The 15,348-nt window shown below is 43.4% G+C and overlaps 1 protein-coding gene across 1 annotated transcript; it reads right to left on the bottom strand.

Moving 5' to 3' along the window:
• Positions 1–4,547: 4,547 nt before the first annotated feature.
• LOC139230410 (probable G-protein coupled receptor 139) lies at positions 4,548–6,915 on the bottom strand. The gene is made up of 2 exons (XM_070862249.1): positions 6,852–6,915; positions 4,548–5,413 (listed from the first exon to the last, which is right to left on the bottom strand). Exons 1-2 carry the CDS (start codon positions 6,913–6,915, stop codon positions 4,548–4,550), a joined length of 930 nt encoding a protein of 309 aa, XP_070718350.1.
• Positions 6,916–15,348: the final 8,433 nt, after the last annotated feature.

Raw genomic sequence — 15,348 nt, 5'->3', positions numbered from 1 at the left:
AAAAGTTGAGTATCGAATATTTAGTTCTCAGCCATCGCCTCTTTGAAACCACATCTCCATAATGGCTTTTAGATCAAACCTATTAATTTCTATCTCCACTATTAATTCATCATTTTATTGCGAATGCTTCAGATTTTCCGATAGCTATGGCTTTTTTCTATTTTTCCTTAATGTTACCAGAGTCACTAGTGCCTTATTACATTTGTTACTCTCTCTCTCTCTCTCTCTCTCTCTCTCTCTCGGTACCTTCCTGATCCACTCTGCTTATTTTTACCCAAAACAATACTCTTCTCGAGAGACTTGATATTTTTCTTGCCGCTTTTAAATGTACTCTTTCCTCTATCCTCCAACCCCACTCCACCCCTTCATTACGTTACAGCCCTATCTACTGCCCTCGTCATTCAGTTCATCAGGACACTGGTCCAAGCCCGTTTTATGTGGAGCCCATCCCAACAGAACAGCTGCCTCTTTCCCCTGTACTGACGCCAGTGCCCCAAGAAGAAAAACACATTCCTCCCACACCATTATTTGAGGCACGCAAGTAACCCGCTAATCTTTTTGTCCCTGTGACAATTTGCGCGTAACTCAGGTGTAATCTATTACCTTTTATCTCTAGCTACATGGATCTACTTCTGCCTTGCTGATAGCTGCGTCACTTTTGTGAAATGCCATTATGTTATTCCTAATAAGTACAACTGCACCTCTCCCTTTCCTCTTCTCTATTTTTTTCTAATATTTTATATCCTTCAATGTTTAATTCCCAGGCCTGATTTTTCTGGAGCCATTACTCAGTAATCCTTGTACGAACACTGAGTGCATTTCTGTACACAAAGCTTAATTCACTTTTGTCAGCAGTTCCTCTCACTTTATTTTTAAACTTCCTTTTAAAATCATGTTCTATTTATTCTCTGTCCATCAATGTCCTCTCTTACTTTATTCTTCGTGTGCACACCTTTCCTGTTTTGTTTATATATAGGTTGGTTTTATTTTTTGTAGATCCCTCCCCCATCTTACCAGTTTAAATCTTTTGCCATCTCGCTGTTTATCGTTTCTGCTCGGAAATACATCCCATCCCGGTTCAGGTGGAGCCCATCCCATTGGTACAGCTCCTTTCTATCCCAGTACTGGTGCCAGTGTCCTATGGAATGGAACCGTCCTTCCCACAATTGCCCATTAACCACGTGATAACCAGCATGCCAACATGCACGTGTTAATTCTCCTGATCTGAATGTTTCTATGCCAATATTCAGGTGGCGCAGGCAATAATCATGAGTTTATTTCCCTCAAGCTCCTGCTTTTTAACTTAGCTCCTGACTCCTGATACTGCCTCAGCAGGACGTCCTCTCTGCTCTTATCATCTTCGTTTGTTCCGATTTGGACCATGACAAACGGGATTTACCGCCCTCCTTTCTAAAATCCTCTCCAGCAGCTATGAGGTATCACTTACCCTGGCACCAGGTATGAAACATACTTTGGGATTCTGGTTCATGGCTGCAGAGGACACTATCTATTCTCCTAATTATAAAATCCCCTTTCGCCACCACATTTTTTTTAATTTCAAGATATACTTTATTCATAAAAAAATATGTACAGTAGATTCAAAGGCATTTCAATGCCTTTGGCTGCGGTCAGCAATCCCTTACACTATTATTTTGGTGCTGACGGCAGTTCTGTTCGTTACATTTCCTTGTTTTCCAGTTCAAGAGCAATTCGTTCCAATATGGGATACCTTGTAGTACATGCAAACAAATTACATTTCATGTTTCACTATACAGTACACGGAATGGGTGACTTTACATTTACATTCTTTTTTTCAACATGCATTTCGCAACACACCTTGCATTGTACATGGCACTACATAGGTGTTTACAGATCATGGTGCTCCATGTACACAAAAGGTAAATTATAAATACAGCCCGAGGGGGGTTTTGTACTTATTCCTGCCCCCGGGTTTTCCGTGGCAGAAGGGCTTTAAACTGTGGCCCTTCCCCACCACATTTTTATTCCGCTCTTCTCGCCCCTCCCCCCAATACCTCCTCCCCGTCGCCTCCCCACCCCCCCCCAACACACCACCTTCGACAGCCATCTGAGTCATGGTGTCTTGGTCTGCATCGTTACTGTCCTCCCCGCCGTCTTTCTCCTTGATCTTTATAGGTAATTTCAGGCCCAGATAAATGGTCATGGTTGTCGCAAAGAGTGTCAGCGTTAGCTATTGACACCCTCAGCTAAAGGAGCAAAAAAGCTTTGCAGAAATATGAATTGGGACGAGACAAAATTAGCACTGCACCCATTGCTCAATTACCTAACAATGCAGGTCCTCCAGAAGCTAACGTCATATCATTCATTACCTTTGTGAAGAAAATAATTATTAATGAGAGAATAACATGCAATTAGCATGATTGACCATGTTAGTATTGCCAAGATTTTTCACATTTTTGCATGTGGAACACTTCATGTTCAGTTGGAGCACAGCGTAAATGCAGAGTGAAGTTCTCTTTGCTGTGTCACAACACATTCCTTTAGCTGAAATCTCAGAAGAACAACACTTACTGCAAAAATGTTGAATAGCTCTATCTGCCTAACTATTCACTCCGTGGTGTCTGCAAGAGGCGCATATCCACCGTGCTCCCCCGCACCCCCAATCCCCCCTCCCCAATCCCCCACCCCAAAGCCACTACATCAGCGAAAGGCCACTGAAGAATCTAGATCTTGTGCAGGCTATAACAGATTGCTTGATAAGTGTCTATGCCATTGAACTCGGTGTGCAACCCTCCATCACTGGCAAACTCTGGCTTCAATATGTACAATCTATAGGATGCACTGCAGCGACGCACCAAGGTTACTTCAACAGTAGCATCCTCTCCTTGATCTTCTATCACCGAGAAGGGCAACACCATCATTTCCAATTCACCCACTTTCCTAGCTGGGGTATATATCAACGTTCCATCATGGTTGCTGTTTCAGTATCGTGGATTCTCCTTGCTAACACCATCATTGCAGCGCCAGCAGAGAGAGGGAAGCTGATGAAATTGAAGGCACACGATCACCTTCTCATTGCAGCCAGGGATTAGTTATGCACGCAGCCTTGCCCGCATAAGAAATACAAATCAAAAATCAGGGGGGAAAATGAACTACTTTGAAATTGCATAACGGTAACAGGTAGTTTGGACCAACCAGTCTGCACCAGTTTTTGTCATCTACGTAGGCAGTAGTCCTAAAACCAGGCAGTAGTGTGGTCGCACTACTCCAATGTAATTAGATTCCAATTTCCTTCAAGTACCCTATCTAACCTATTCTTAAATGTGACATAGTCTTTGCGTCAATCGTTAATATGGACAATGCATTCTACAGCATCACAATCCGACCTGTAATGAAGTTTATTCAGCACCCGGTCAAAATTGCTCACAGCTGCATGAGGCATTGATCGAGCGGCCAGCCGTTACCAGGCGATAGTTAAAGGTGAGGTGGCCTAGCTAATTTAAAAAAAACTTACCTTTGTTGATGCCATTTTCTTTGCGGGTTCTTGCCCGCAATTGTTAAGCCTGGCACGCTGCTTGACTGCCGAATTCATCGCATGGGATCGTCGGTGCTCTGTGGTAGAGATAGGTGACTTTTAAATAGCAGATTCTAGAGCAATGGCCCTTTAATTTAAGGGAGGGGAAGGGATACTGAGCGCTAGTAGTCCCAGCATGCGGTGCTGCTAAAGTTTCCATCCTGCCATCGTTCTTTAGCTTTCTAAGAAGGAAAGGCAGCACTTGATTTAGTTATCCACTTCTTCCTAGTGTGCTAAAGACAATTTTTTGAAAGCTAGGAAGCATTAGCACCTGGTGCTAAGCACCCCAGCTTTCAAAAGTTACAGCCATCAAATGGGGAAATAATGATTTTTCCCACTAAATCTTAAAATCGATGACCACTACTTCTCGGCCCACAAATCTTTATTTCTTTCTACGTTGATCCATCCTTTCTTAATTTTGAACGACTTTTAATTCATCCTGTAATGGATTCTCCTCTGACTGAAAATAAGCCAAGTTTTTCAATTCCTTCTGAATAATTGTCTATTTCCATGTACCCTTTTAATTGCCTCCAATCTTTCCTATGGTGTGAATCACAAAACTGCACAAAGTACTACCACTGTGATCTCATTAAGTCTGATATAGATTCACCATTTTATCTCTATTTTTATACTCTCTACCCCTTACCATAAAACCCAGTGTACCACTGATTTTTTTTATGCTCGTGACTGTTGAGGTACTGCGTTTAAGGTCTTAATCATTTCAAACTGCGAACCCCTCTGTTGGTGCACGGCACCCTGTCTTCCAGCATTCAAAGTCAGTGGATATTAATAACCTGTTGAACAAAAGTAACCAGAGATTCTGAAGGGGAAGATATTGCATTGACAAGCTATGCGGATTCTTCCAGGAGTTCATAAACCAAGTGGACTTTGGCAATCCAGAATGGGTGGTGCACTAAGAATTTAAAAATGACTTGAATAAATTTGCAACCGAAACGCCAGATAAATATATTTGTTTTGTTTCCTGCTGTAAATATTATTTAAATAAGTTAATAACGAGAGTATACGGATATTTCAACATATTCCTCATCTCTGCTCTGAATCTCCTCTGGGTCATTGCATAAATACAAGTGTTTCTACAGGAAGTCATGCACATCAAGAGAACTGTGACTTTAACAGCCAAATAAAGGGAGTTTGAACCTTGGAACGTACCCATCTCCGTGACACCGATACATATGTGTATTACAGTAATTAGCGCCGAGAGCACAATAAAGCTCCCCGAGATAGTGAAGAGCAGGATGATGGATGTTCTTTGGCTCTTCATCTCGGGATCACTGCCAATCTCTCCATTGCTGTGGCTCTTCAGGGCTCTGCGGGCGATACTCGCTAATAAGATGTGCCTGGCAGTAAGAGAATTTAACAGCAAAAGCAAAGGGATTGGAAGAAACATGCTTGAGATGTTCGTAATCCATTGGTAAGCTTTCCATGCTGGTAAAGTAAAGTATCCTGTTACGGTGCGGCAGCCCCATGGTTTGTTGTTAATAATATGATTGGGCTCATGGCGGAAAAACATGGGAACATTGATCAAAATGTTAAGCACACACACCTTTATGGTAACCACCGTGGCCGTTCTTTCAGTGCAATATGTTGACTTCAAGTTCTGGCAACAAATGGCTATGAAGCGGTCAAAGGTGAACGACATTGTTAACCAAATGGAAAGTTGAATGCTAAGCCCTTGCATGAAGGCACTGAAATGACACATGTAAGTGTAATTCAATAATGAATCTGGGAAATTATACTTGATGATATGGCTCACAATAACATTAAAGAAGAGAACCATTAGGCCTCCTGCAGCCATGGCCATCATATAACGAGCGATCCCTTTGGAAAGACCACACTTTCCTTGGAAAAGAATCAAAACTGTCATCAGGTTCGCTGGAAGTAATTCAAAATCAGGACAGTTAGCAAAACAGTCAGCAAAGATGTACATGGAAACCCCATTAGAATTCAAGGGGCTAGGAATCGCGAGACCGGAGGAGCGTGGGGTTTAATTTTAACATTATATGGGTGCAAAATAGTGATATTTAATTGGTCATTCACTGAATACCACGCCTGATTTTATTTTTCCGTGGAAGTCGTGTAACAGGAATATAAGTTGTGGTATATAAAGGGCAGCCAATTCATGTCGCCCATTTAACACTAGAGCTAATAGTTAATATGTAGTGCTGAAAATCCTCAGCAGATCAGGCAGCCTCTGTGGAACAGAGTTAACGTTTAAGTTCAGTGACTTTTCTTCAGAACTGCAAAAATTAGACATGTAACAGATTTTATGCAGTTGCAGGTGCAGGGAAAGTGGGTGGGCAGACAATAAAAAAAAGGAATGTTTGTCATATGGGTGCAAGGCAGGAGAGATTAAATGACAAAAGGTCTGATAGTGCAAAGCAAAATGAGATTGTAATGGGACAATAACGAAACAAAAGATGTGTAAAGAAGAGGTGTAAATGGGAATGGCAGAATCATCGACATCTGCCATGTAAAAAAGTAGGCGCAGGTGCTATGATCTGAAATTGTTGAACTCGATCTTGAGACCAGAAGTCTGTAACATGCCTAATCGAAAGAGGAAGTGCTGATCCTCGTGGAAATCTTTCGATTAGGCACTTTCTTGGAGGAACTTCATGATCTGCTCATATGATATACTCAATGGGTGCATTCCTAATGCAACTTTCCAGGTTGTAAGCTCATGGCATCGTGGGCAGGCTGTCTTAACTGCAATGCAACTGAATATCAGGTGCTGTGTATAATGGGTGGCCGATCCAATAGCGGGCATTTAGGGCACAAGGTGAATTTTCAGGCTCACACCTATTATTTGTTCACATCTCATGTAAAAGGTGTCATCTGTGACGGTGCAGCGCCCTCTCACTACTGCATCTAAATGTCAGCTTAAAAACTGAGCTCAAGTCACTGAAGTAGGACCTGAATCCAAGATCTTCTGGACTCGGAGTACGAGAGGGCTACCACTGAGCCACGTCTGGCAAGTAAATGTCACAGGGTCCATTTTCACCCTCGCTACCTGCGTAGTAATGTGGAGGGGTTGACCGCCCAATCAATGAGATAGAACCGGATCGATTTCCATTTCTGTTGATATCAATGGGGACGTAAATCAGACGAGCTCATTAATGGACATGTTATGATAGACATACTTGCATTTGTATAGTGCTTTTCATGGCCTCCGGACGTCTCGAACCACTTTACAGCCAATGAAGTACTGTTGGAGTGTAGTCCTTGTAATGTGGGGAAAACAACAGGATACTAAAATTAGTCATGGTTAGCAAATACTTACCAGGAACACCAATACATACAAGAATCGGATAGAAATATTCTATCTGAAGAGACTGTGGTCCCATGATCTGCTGAAAGCCGGAGTGGCAGAAACGAGGCAATGCACCGAAAGAAGATTGATTTATACAATCCTCCAGTGAGAGGGTTAAGGTACATAACAACGATCATTATCTGTACCTGTCGAATGAACAAGTTAGTAATTAACGTGAGCTCTACGATCCCCAGAGAATGCAAACCATATTGCAATCTCACACTTAACATATCCACACCCCTGTGACTATTGCTACGTCACTCCATCTAGATGGCAGCTGCCATTGGTTAGACAGTTGGTCCAGGGTGACTCATGCAGTGGATGTAGACCGTCAAATTTCCCCTCAGTAATATTGCCCTCCCCCGAACCTTTGCTCATCTGATCTGATGCTGAAACCTTTATCCATGCAATTGTCACCTCCCGACTCAATGGGAGTAATTCCGCTATGACACAAAAGCATAACACAGGCGTTGTCGACTGCGTCATTCATCAGACCAGTTCCTCCTTCTCCGTATCCATTAACCTGAAAGGGAAAAAAAATCGGGAGAGGTTAGTGGGAGTGGTCCAGCCGATATCACATGTTTTACATTACGGTGTAATGTTAAAATTACACCCAGTTATTCCTAATCAGATTTATATTATCCACCCAACATTAACCTCAGCTCATTATATATCTTTCTTCCTCTGTAACCTGCTCCAGGCCTAAAATGCCATCCGAACTCTCTGTTAATCCAATTATAACCCCATGTGCACCCAATCTCCATTCGCATCACAATGGGCAGCCATATCTACAGCCACTTAAGCCACTCGTAATTGAATTCCATCCCTACACTGCTCAACCTCACTATCCGTCACCCCCTTTAAGACCGTCCCTAACACCTACCTTTGTGCCCAGACTTATTCTGATACCGTGCTGCTTGGCCCGGCATCGATTATTGTTTCATTAGGCATCTATGAAGTGTTTTGGACTGGTTTCCTATGTTAAACATGGTATGTAAATGCAAGGAGGTGCAATTGGAGATGGGTATCTCATAGGACGCTATCGCTTTGGCTGGTATTAAATTAATTTGAGTTCAACAGCAGTGAATATTTGGTTTGTGGTATAATGGGCGGCGAAAGCGATTCTGCCTGTTTTGCGTCTCCACAAGCTGCTGCTGGTACCCATGTTATTGGAAGAAGCACTTTCGCTTACAGCAGGACATTTTGCTGCAGTTGGAAAGAGGAAAATAATTGCAAGGTGAATCTGTCATTTTTTTTCATTTAGGAGATGTGGGCTTCGCCAACAAGACTAACATTTTTTTTGTAGAGAAGGTGGTGATGAGCTGCCTTATGCAACTGAGGACAGAGTAAGTGTCAATCACATTGGTGTGGGTCTGGGGTCACATGCGGGGCAGACTGGGTAAGGTTGGCAGATTTCCTTCCATAAGGGACATGAGTGAACCAGATGTGTTTTTACAATTATTACTGATGTTATGTTTTTATATTACAGATTTATTTATTTCACTGAATTTATATTCCCCAGCTGCCATGGTGCGATTTGAACTCACCTCTCAAAGATCATTCGTCCAGGTCGCTGGATTAGTAATTCAGTGATATTAACCACCATGCTACTGTACCCTAACCGGGATATTTATATGGATGTATTGGGATAGTAATTCGTCATAGGCATGAGTGGAAATTGGCTGGTATGAAATTGGATAACCATTAGATGCCCCGCCCGACATACAGTACCATTGATTCCCATTGAGTCACTCCATCCTTGACTGCGAGATCTCAATACCGAACTGGTAGACCCACAGACGGCAGAGCTGGCCTTTTCCATGCCCTCTGCCATTGTTTGCAAGGTCGCGTGCAAACTGGCTAATGCACTGAAACGGTACTGCCGTATAGGAAGCAGTCTTTCAATTGAGGCGGGGCCTCAAAATCTTCACCTTTGCCCAGTACAGCAGGGCTAAGATAGGATCTCGCCCTGTGGGAAGCTGCTTCCTGACCATCCTATCCCACTGTCCACTGTACCGTGCTCTAGTGCTCGGCGACTCTCCCAATCCAGAACCAGCTAATTTATCCATTAATGTATTCATAATGCTCGAGTTTGTTAAATAAGCTTGAATGACCATGCGTCTTCCCCTCTTCCAAATACTCGGCCTCTGGGCAAATGTTGTTTCCCTGAAAAGGCAGAGAGGGACAATAATTTGCATTTAGTTTAAAATGTAATTCGAGTCAGATCAGCGGCTGTTAAAAGCAACTGCACTTTGATGTGCAATGCGAGAGAGGGTATGATTCCCTTGAGAATGGGTATCGTGTCACCAAGAACCCTGCAGGACACATCCTCCAACCTTGGAATTAGCCATGAGATTCATGACGTCGTCCTTGATTAAAGGGAGGACATGAAATGGGCACTTTTTTCCCCCTTGCGCTCATATTTACTCGCCTATTCATCGCTAACATGCCCTGTACTCTAGGAGAGATTTATTGGTAGCCCAGTAAGACGCTTTCAGGATCTGCATCTCAAGATAGAAAAGTGGTGCTGGTGTGTCAACAATGGTACAGGTGTAAAGAGAGGAAGGCAATAATCGTGTAGAGTGTAGGTTGGGCAGAGCTTGCCATTAGTGGCTGAAGGAGATAGATTCAAATGTGCGGCAGTGAATCAAGGAGAATTCTGGTAATCAGGGAGAGAAGGGTTGTGAGTGATGGGCCTTCTGGCAATTTAAGTTTCTGCAGAGGGTGATGCAAGACAAGAGTTAGGAGTCTTACCTTAGCAATGCTGCCAGGTCATTCAAAGTTTTCCTAGTTTCTGACCAGATTCTGGTGACGATGCTCTTGTGCACGCTGCCATCTGTGTCCATTGAGTGCTCCAAATAGTAGTAATGAGGTTGGGAACAGCATCAAACAAGAAATAAGGGATGTGTGCAATAAAGATACAGCAGTAATCATGGACGACTTTAATCTACATATAGATTCGGCTAACCTAACTGGTAGCAATGCAGTGTAGGAGGATTTCCTGGAGTGTATTAGGGATGGTTTTCTCAAACAAAAAGTCGAGTAACCAACCTGGGAGCTGGCCATCATAGACTGGGTGATGTGTAATGAGAAGGGACTAATTACCAATCTTGTTGTGCGAGGCCCTTTGGGGAAAAGTGTTCATAATATGGTAGAAATCCTTATTAAGATGGAGAGTGACAAAGTTAATTCGGAAACTCGTGTCCTCAACTTAAGGAAAGGTAACTTCGACGGTATGAGGTGTGAATTGGCTACAATAGACTGGCAGAAGATACTTAAAGGGTTGACGGTGGATAAGCAATGGCAAATATTTAAATATCACATGGATGAACTTCAGCAATTGTACATCCCTGCCTGGAGTAAAAAATAAAACTGGTGAGGTGGCTCAGCCATGGCTAACAAGGGAAATTAAGGATAGTGTTAAAACCAAGGAAGAGGCATATCACTTGGCTAGAAAAAGCAACAAACCTGAGGACTGGGAGAAATTTAGAATTCAACAGATGAGGACTAAGAGTTTAATTAAGAAGGGGAAAATAGAGTACGAGAGGAAGCTTGCAGGGCACATAAAAACTGACTGCAAAAGCTTCTATAAATAGGATAAGAGAAAAAGATTAGTAAAGACAAACGCAGGTCCTTTGCAGTTCAATTCAGGTGAATTTATAATGGGGAGCAAAGAAATGGCAGACCAATTGAACCAATACTTTGGTTTTGTCTTCACAAAGGAAGATACAAATAACCTTCCGAATGTAATAGGGGACAGTGGGTCTAGTGAGAAAGAGGAACTGAAAGATATACTTATTAGGCGGGAAATTATTTTAGGGAAATTGATGGGATTAAAGGCCGATAAATCCCCGGGTCCTGATAGTCTGCATCCCAGAGTACTTAAGGAAGTGGCCCAAGAAATAGTGGATGCATTGGTGATAATTTTCCAACAATCTATCGATTCTGGATCAGTTCTTATGGACTGGAGGGTAGCTAATGTAACGGCACTTTTTTAAAAAGGAGGGAGAGAGAAAGCGGCTAATTAAAGACCAGTTAGCCTGACATCGGTAGTGGGGAAAATGTTGTAATCAATCATTAAGGATGAAATAGCAGCCCATTTGGAATGCAGTGACAGGATCGGACCGAATCAGCATGGATTTATGAAAGGGAAATCATGCTTGACGAATCTTCTGGAAATTATTGAGGATGTAACTAGTAAAGTGGACAAGGGAGAACCAGTGGATGTGGTGTATTTGGACATTCAAAAGGCTTTTGACATAGTCCCGCACAAGAGATTGCTGTACAAAATCAAAGCGCATGGTATTGAGGGTAATGTACTGACATGGATAGAGAATTGGTTGGCAGAGAGGAAGCAGAGAGTCGGTCCTTTTCCGAATGGCAGATAGTTACGAGTGGGGTGCCCCAGGGATCAGTGCTGGGACCCCAGCTCTTTACAATATACATTAACGATTTGGATGAAGGAATAGAGTGTAATATCTCCAAGTTTGCGGATGACACTAAACTGGCGGTGTGAGCTGTGAGGAGGACGCTAAGAGGCTGCAGGGTGACTTGGACAGATTAGGTGAGTGGGCAAATACATGGCAGATGCAGCATAATGTGGATAAATGTGAGGTTATCCATTTTGGGGGAAAAAACACGAAGGCAGAATATTATCTGAATGTCGGCAGACTAGGAAAAGGGGAGGTGCAACGAGACCTGGGTGTCATGATTCATCAGTCACTGAAAGTGGGCACGCAGGTACAGCAGGTGGTAAAGCAGGCAAATGGTATGTTGGCCTTCATAGCTAGGGGATTTGAATATCGTAGCAGCGACGTCTCACTGCAGTTGTACAGGGCCTTAGTGAGGCCTCATCTGGAATATTTTGTTCAGTTTTGATCTCCTAGTCTGAGGAAGGACGTCTTTCCTATTGAGGGAGTGCAACGAAGGTTCACCAAATTGATTCCACGCATTGCTGGGCTGTCATATGAGGAGAGACTGGATCAACTGGGCCTTTATTCACTGGCGTTTAGAAGAATAAGAGGGGATCTCATAGATAAGATCCTGATGGGACTGGACAGGTTAGATGCGGGAAGAATGTTCTCAATGTTGGGGAAGTCCAGAACCAGGGTACATAGTCTCAGGATAAGGGGTAGGCCATTTAGAACTGAGAAGAGGACAAACTTCTTCACTCAGAGAGTTGTTGACCTGTGCAATTCCCTGCTGCAGAGAGTTGTTGATGCCAGTTCATTGGATATATTCAAGAGGGAGTTAGCTATGGCCCTTATGGTTAAGGGGATCAAGGGGTATGGAGAGAAAACAGGAAAGGGGTACTGAAGGAATGATCAGACATGATCTTATTGAATGGTGGTGCAGGCTCGAAGGGCCGAATGGCCACCTACTGCACCTATTTTCTATGTTTCTATGTTTCTATATGTGCCTGTCGGAAAACATTTCTACCGCTGGGGAGGAAGAGTAAGTACCTTCTCCTGATGACCTCCTCCACTGAGACCTCACCTGCTGGCCAATGCAGAACGTGACTTGCCCTCCAGCAGCAGAGAATAGAGCACCGACAGAAACTATCACCACATTTCTACAACAGCGGGCCTTTGTAACAATCGAATAAATAGTGCAGCAAGTCGCGATCATATTCAGATGAGACATAATTTCAACCCATATCTTGTACCTTCTGTATCAGTTTGTGCATTCTTTAGAGATCAGTTGAAACTGATATTCCTGCTGGTAGGTTGACGGAGACTGACACGATAGGCACTTAACACAAAATAGATTTGAGTTGATTTCGGCCAAAGAAGGAAGCAGACGTTATATAATCAGAAGCCGGTTTTATATTCTCCCAAATTATTTTCCACTGAAACAATTGAAAAGAAATTCGAGTGGAATCTAAAACCAGCTCCCATTCACGTTCACCCATTTTGCCATACTGCCCTGGAAGAATTTCTAGACCATATTTCTATATGCTTCATATTGCTGATGGATGTGACATTCAGAAGGATTCATCTACTGACTCATTAAAGTTCAGGTTTGGTGGATTCCATACACCTGCAAGGTGATTAAGATGCACAACAATGCAACGCCAAAGGCAATTCAACTTGCTTTGCCTTGCTGTTGTTTTCAAGTATCAGCTTGATTTATTTGCAATGAATTGCATCAGCTGATAAGGCACAACAAATATGCCATTCAGGATCGCGTAGATTGGGGGCAAGTTGAATTCCTCATGATGGAAAAACGTGCATTTATATCGTGCCTTTCAAGCCCACCAGACGTCTCAAAATGTATTCAGCCAATGAGGTACTTTGCTAGTACAGTCACTGTTGTAATGTGCGAAATGTGCCATGGGATATTTTACGTCCAATAGAGAGAGCAGACGGGGCCTTAGTTTATCATCTCATCCAAAAGGTGGCACTTCCAACAGTGCAGCACTCGCTCGGCACTGCACTGGGGTATCAGCCTAACTCTATGGGCTCATGTATCTGGAGTGGGACTTGAACCCACAAATTTCTTACTCAGGAGCTAGTGTGCTAGCCACTGAACCACAGCTGATACACCTAACAATCCACTTCCAGTACAACTCTGCAGTTGTTAACTGGGATGTCTTCCAGATGTGCCAGGGTTGACTGATGTGGCAAGTTCACAAAATGTACACTAAAATTGCTGTAACGAAAGGTAAGATGTCACTTAAAGGACAAAGGTTAACAATCGGGAGTTGCACCAATCACATGACTTGATTTATTCATTCTGAGACCAGTCTCATCTCATCAATGCATGCCACTCTGAGTTGCTTACTTTGCGACAGAACAGGAATGGAATGTAAGACGTTCCTGGCATCATTAGGTGACCTACATTATGTCTTTATCATATCTATATGTACCTTAAAAACCTCAGATGCATTCCTGAACAGACTTTCATTCTGCTCGTTTTAAAGCTGTTCATCTGCAAGGCATTGCTCCACCTCACACTCAACAAGCTTTCCGCTGGAGTGGAACTAAACTATAGAACCAGTGAGAACCTGTTCAACATTTCTCTCCTCCAGACCAGATCCAAGACCATTCCATCCTCTGTCATCGAGCTACAGTAAGCAGATCATGCTTGCATCTGCACACATTCAGAGGCTGAACATCAAGTCATCGTCAACATCTTCACCGAGGCGTACAACAGCACGGGCCTTACGCTAAACATCCATAAGACAAAGGTCCTCCACTAACCTGACCCCACTACGCAGCACTGCCCCCCAGTCATCAAGATCCACGGCGTGGCCCTGAACAACCTAGACCACTTTCCAAACCTCAGGAGCCTATTATCAGCAAGTGCAGACATCGACGACGAGGTTCAACACCACCTCCAGTGCACCAGCACAGCCTTCGACCGCATCAGAAAGAGAGTGTTCGAAGATCAGGTCCTCAAATCTGGCAACAATCTGATACCCGCCCTCCTGTATGGTTGAGAGACGTGGACCATATTTATTAGGCACCTCAGGTCGCTGGAGAAATATCACCAACTATGTCTCCGCAAGATACTGCAAATCGCCTGGGAAGACAGACGCACCAAGATTAGTGTTCTCGATCAGCTCCGTTGGCAGGCCACTTCGTTCGCATGGCCGACACAAGAATCCAAAGCAAGTTCTCTACTCGGATGTTCTACTCGGCATGCAAGCCCCATTTGGGCAGAAGAAACGTTTCAAGGACACCCTCAAAGCGTCCTTGATAAAGTGCGACATCCCTACCGACACCTGGGAGTCCCTGGCCAAAGATCACACTAATTGAAGGAAGAACATCCGGGAGGCTGCTGAGCAACTCGAATCTCATCGCTGATAGCATGCAGAAAAAAAGCAGAGGCAGTGGAAAGAGCATGCGGCAAACCAGACTCCACACCCACCCCGTCCTTCAAGGACTGTCTATCCCACCTGTGACAGAGACTGTTCAGTCACCTGCGAACTCAATTTTCAAGTGGAAGCAAGCCTTCCTCAATTATGAGATCTTGGCTGATTTATTACCTCAACTCCACTTTCCTTCCCTTTCCCCAAATCCCTTGATATCAGCCTTGAATATAATCAACGACTGAGCATCCTCAGCTCTCTGGGGTAGAGAATTTAAATATTCACAACCTTCTGAGTGAAGAAATTTTCCTCATCTCCGTCCTGAATGGCCGACCCCTTATTCTGAGACTATGCCCCCTACTTCCAGTCGTTCCAGCCAGGGGAAACTACCTCTCAACATTTACCCAGTCAAGCCCTTTAAGAAATATATATGTTTCAATGAGATGACATCTCATTCTTATAAACACTAGAGAATGTCGTCCTAGTCTATTCAATCTATCCTCATAGGAGAAGCCGCTGATCCCAAAAATCAGTCTGGTGAACATCCGCAGCACTCCCTTTAAAGCAAGTATATCCTTCCTTAGATAAGGAGACCAAGAGTGTATTCACCAAGGCACTTCATAATTGTAGAAATAATTATTTACGCTTATACAG

This window comes from Pristiophorus japonicus, chromosome 19 (assembly GCF_044704955.1).
Source record: "Pristiophorus japonicus isolate sPriJap1 chromosome 19, sPriJap1.hap1, whole genome shotgun sequence".
Taxonomy (NCBI): Eukaryota; Metazoa; Chordata; class Chondrichthyes; family Pristiophoridae; genus Pristiophorus; species Pristiophorus japonicus.
The sequence above is the reverse complement of the archived record's forward strand: the minus strand, read 5'-3'. Positions and strand labels throughout refer to the sequence as shown.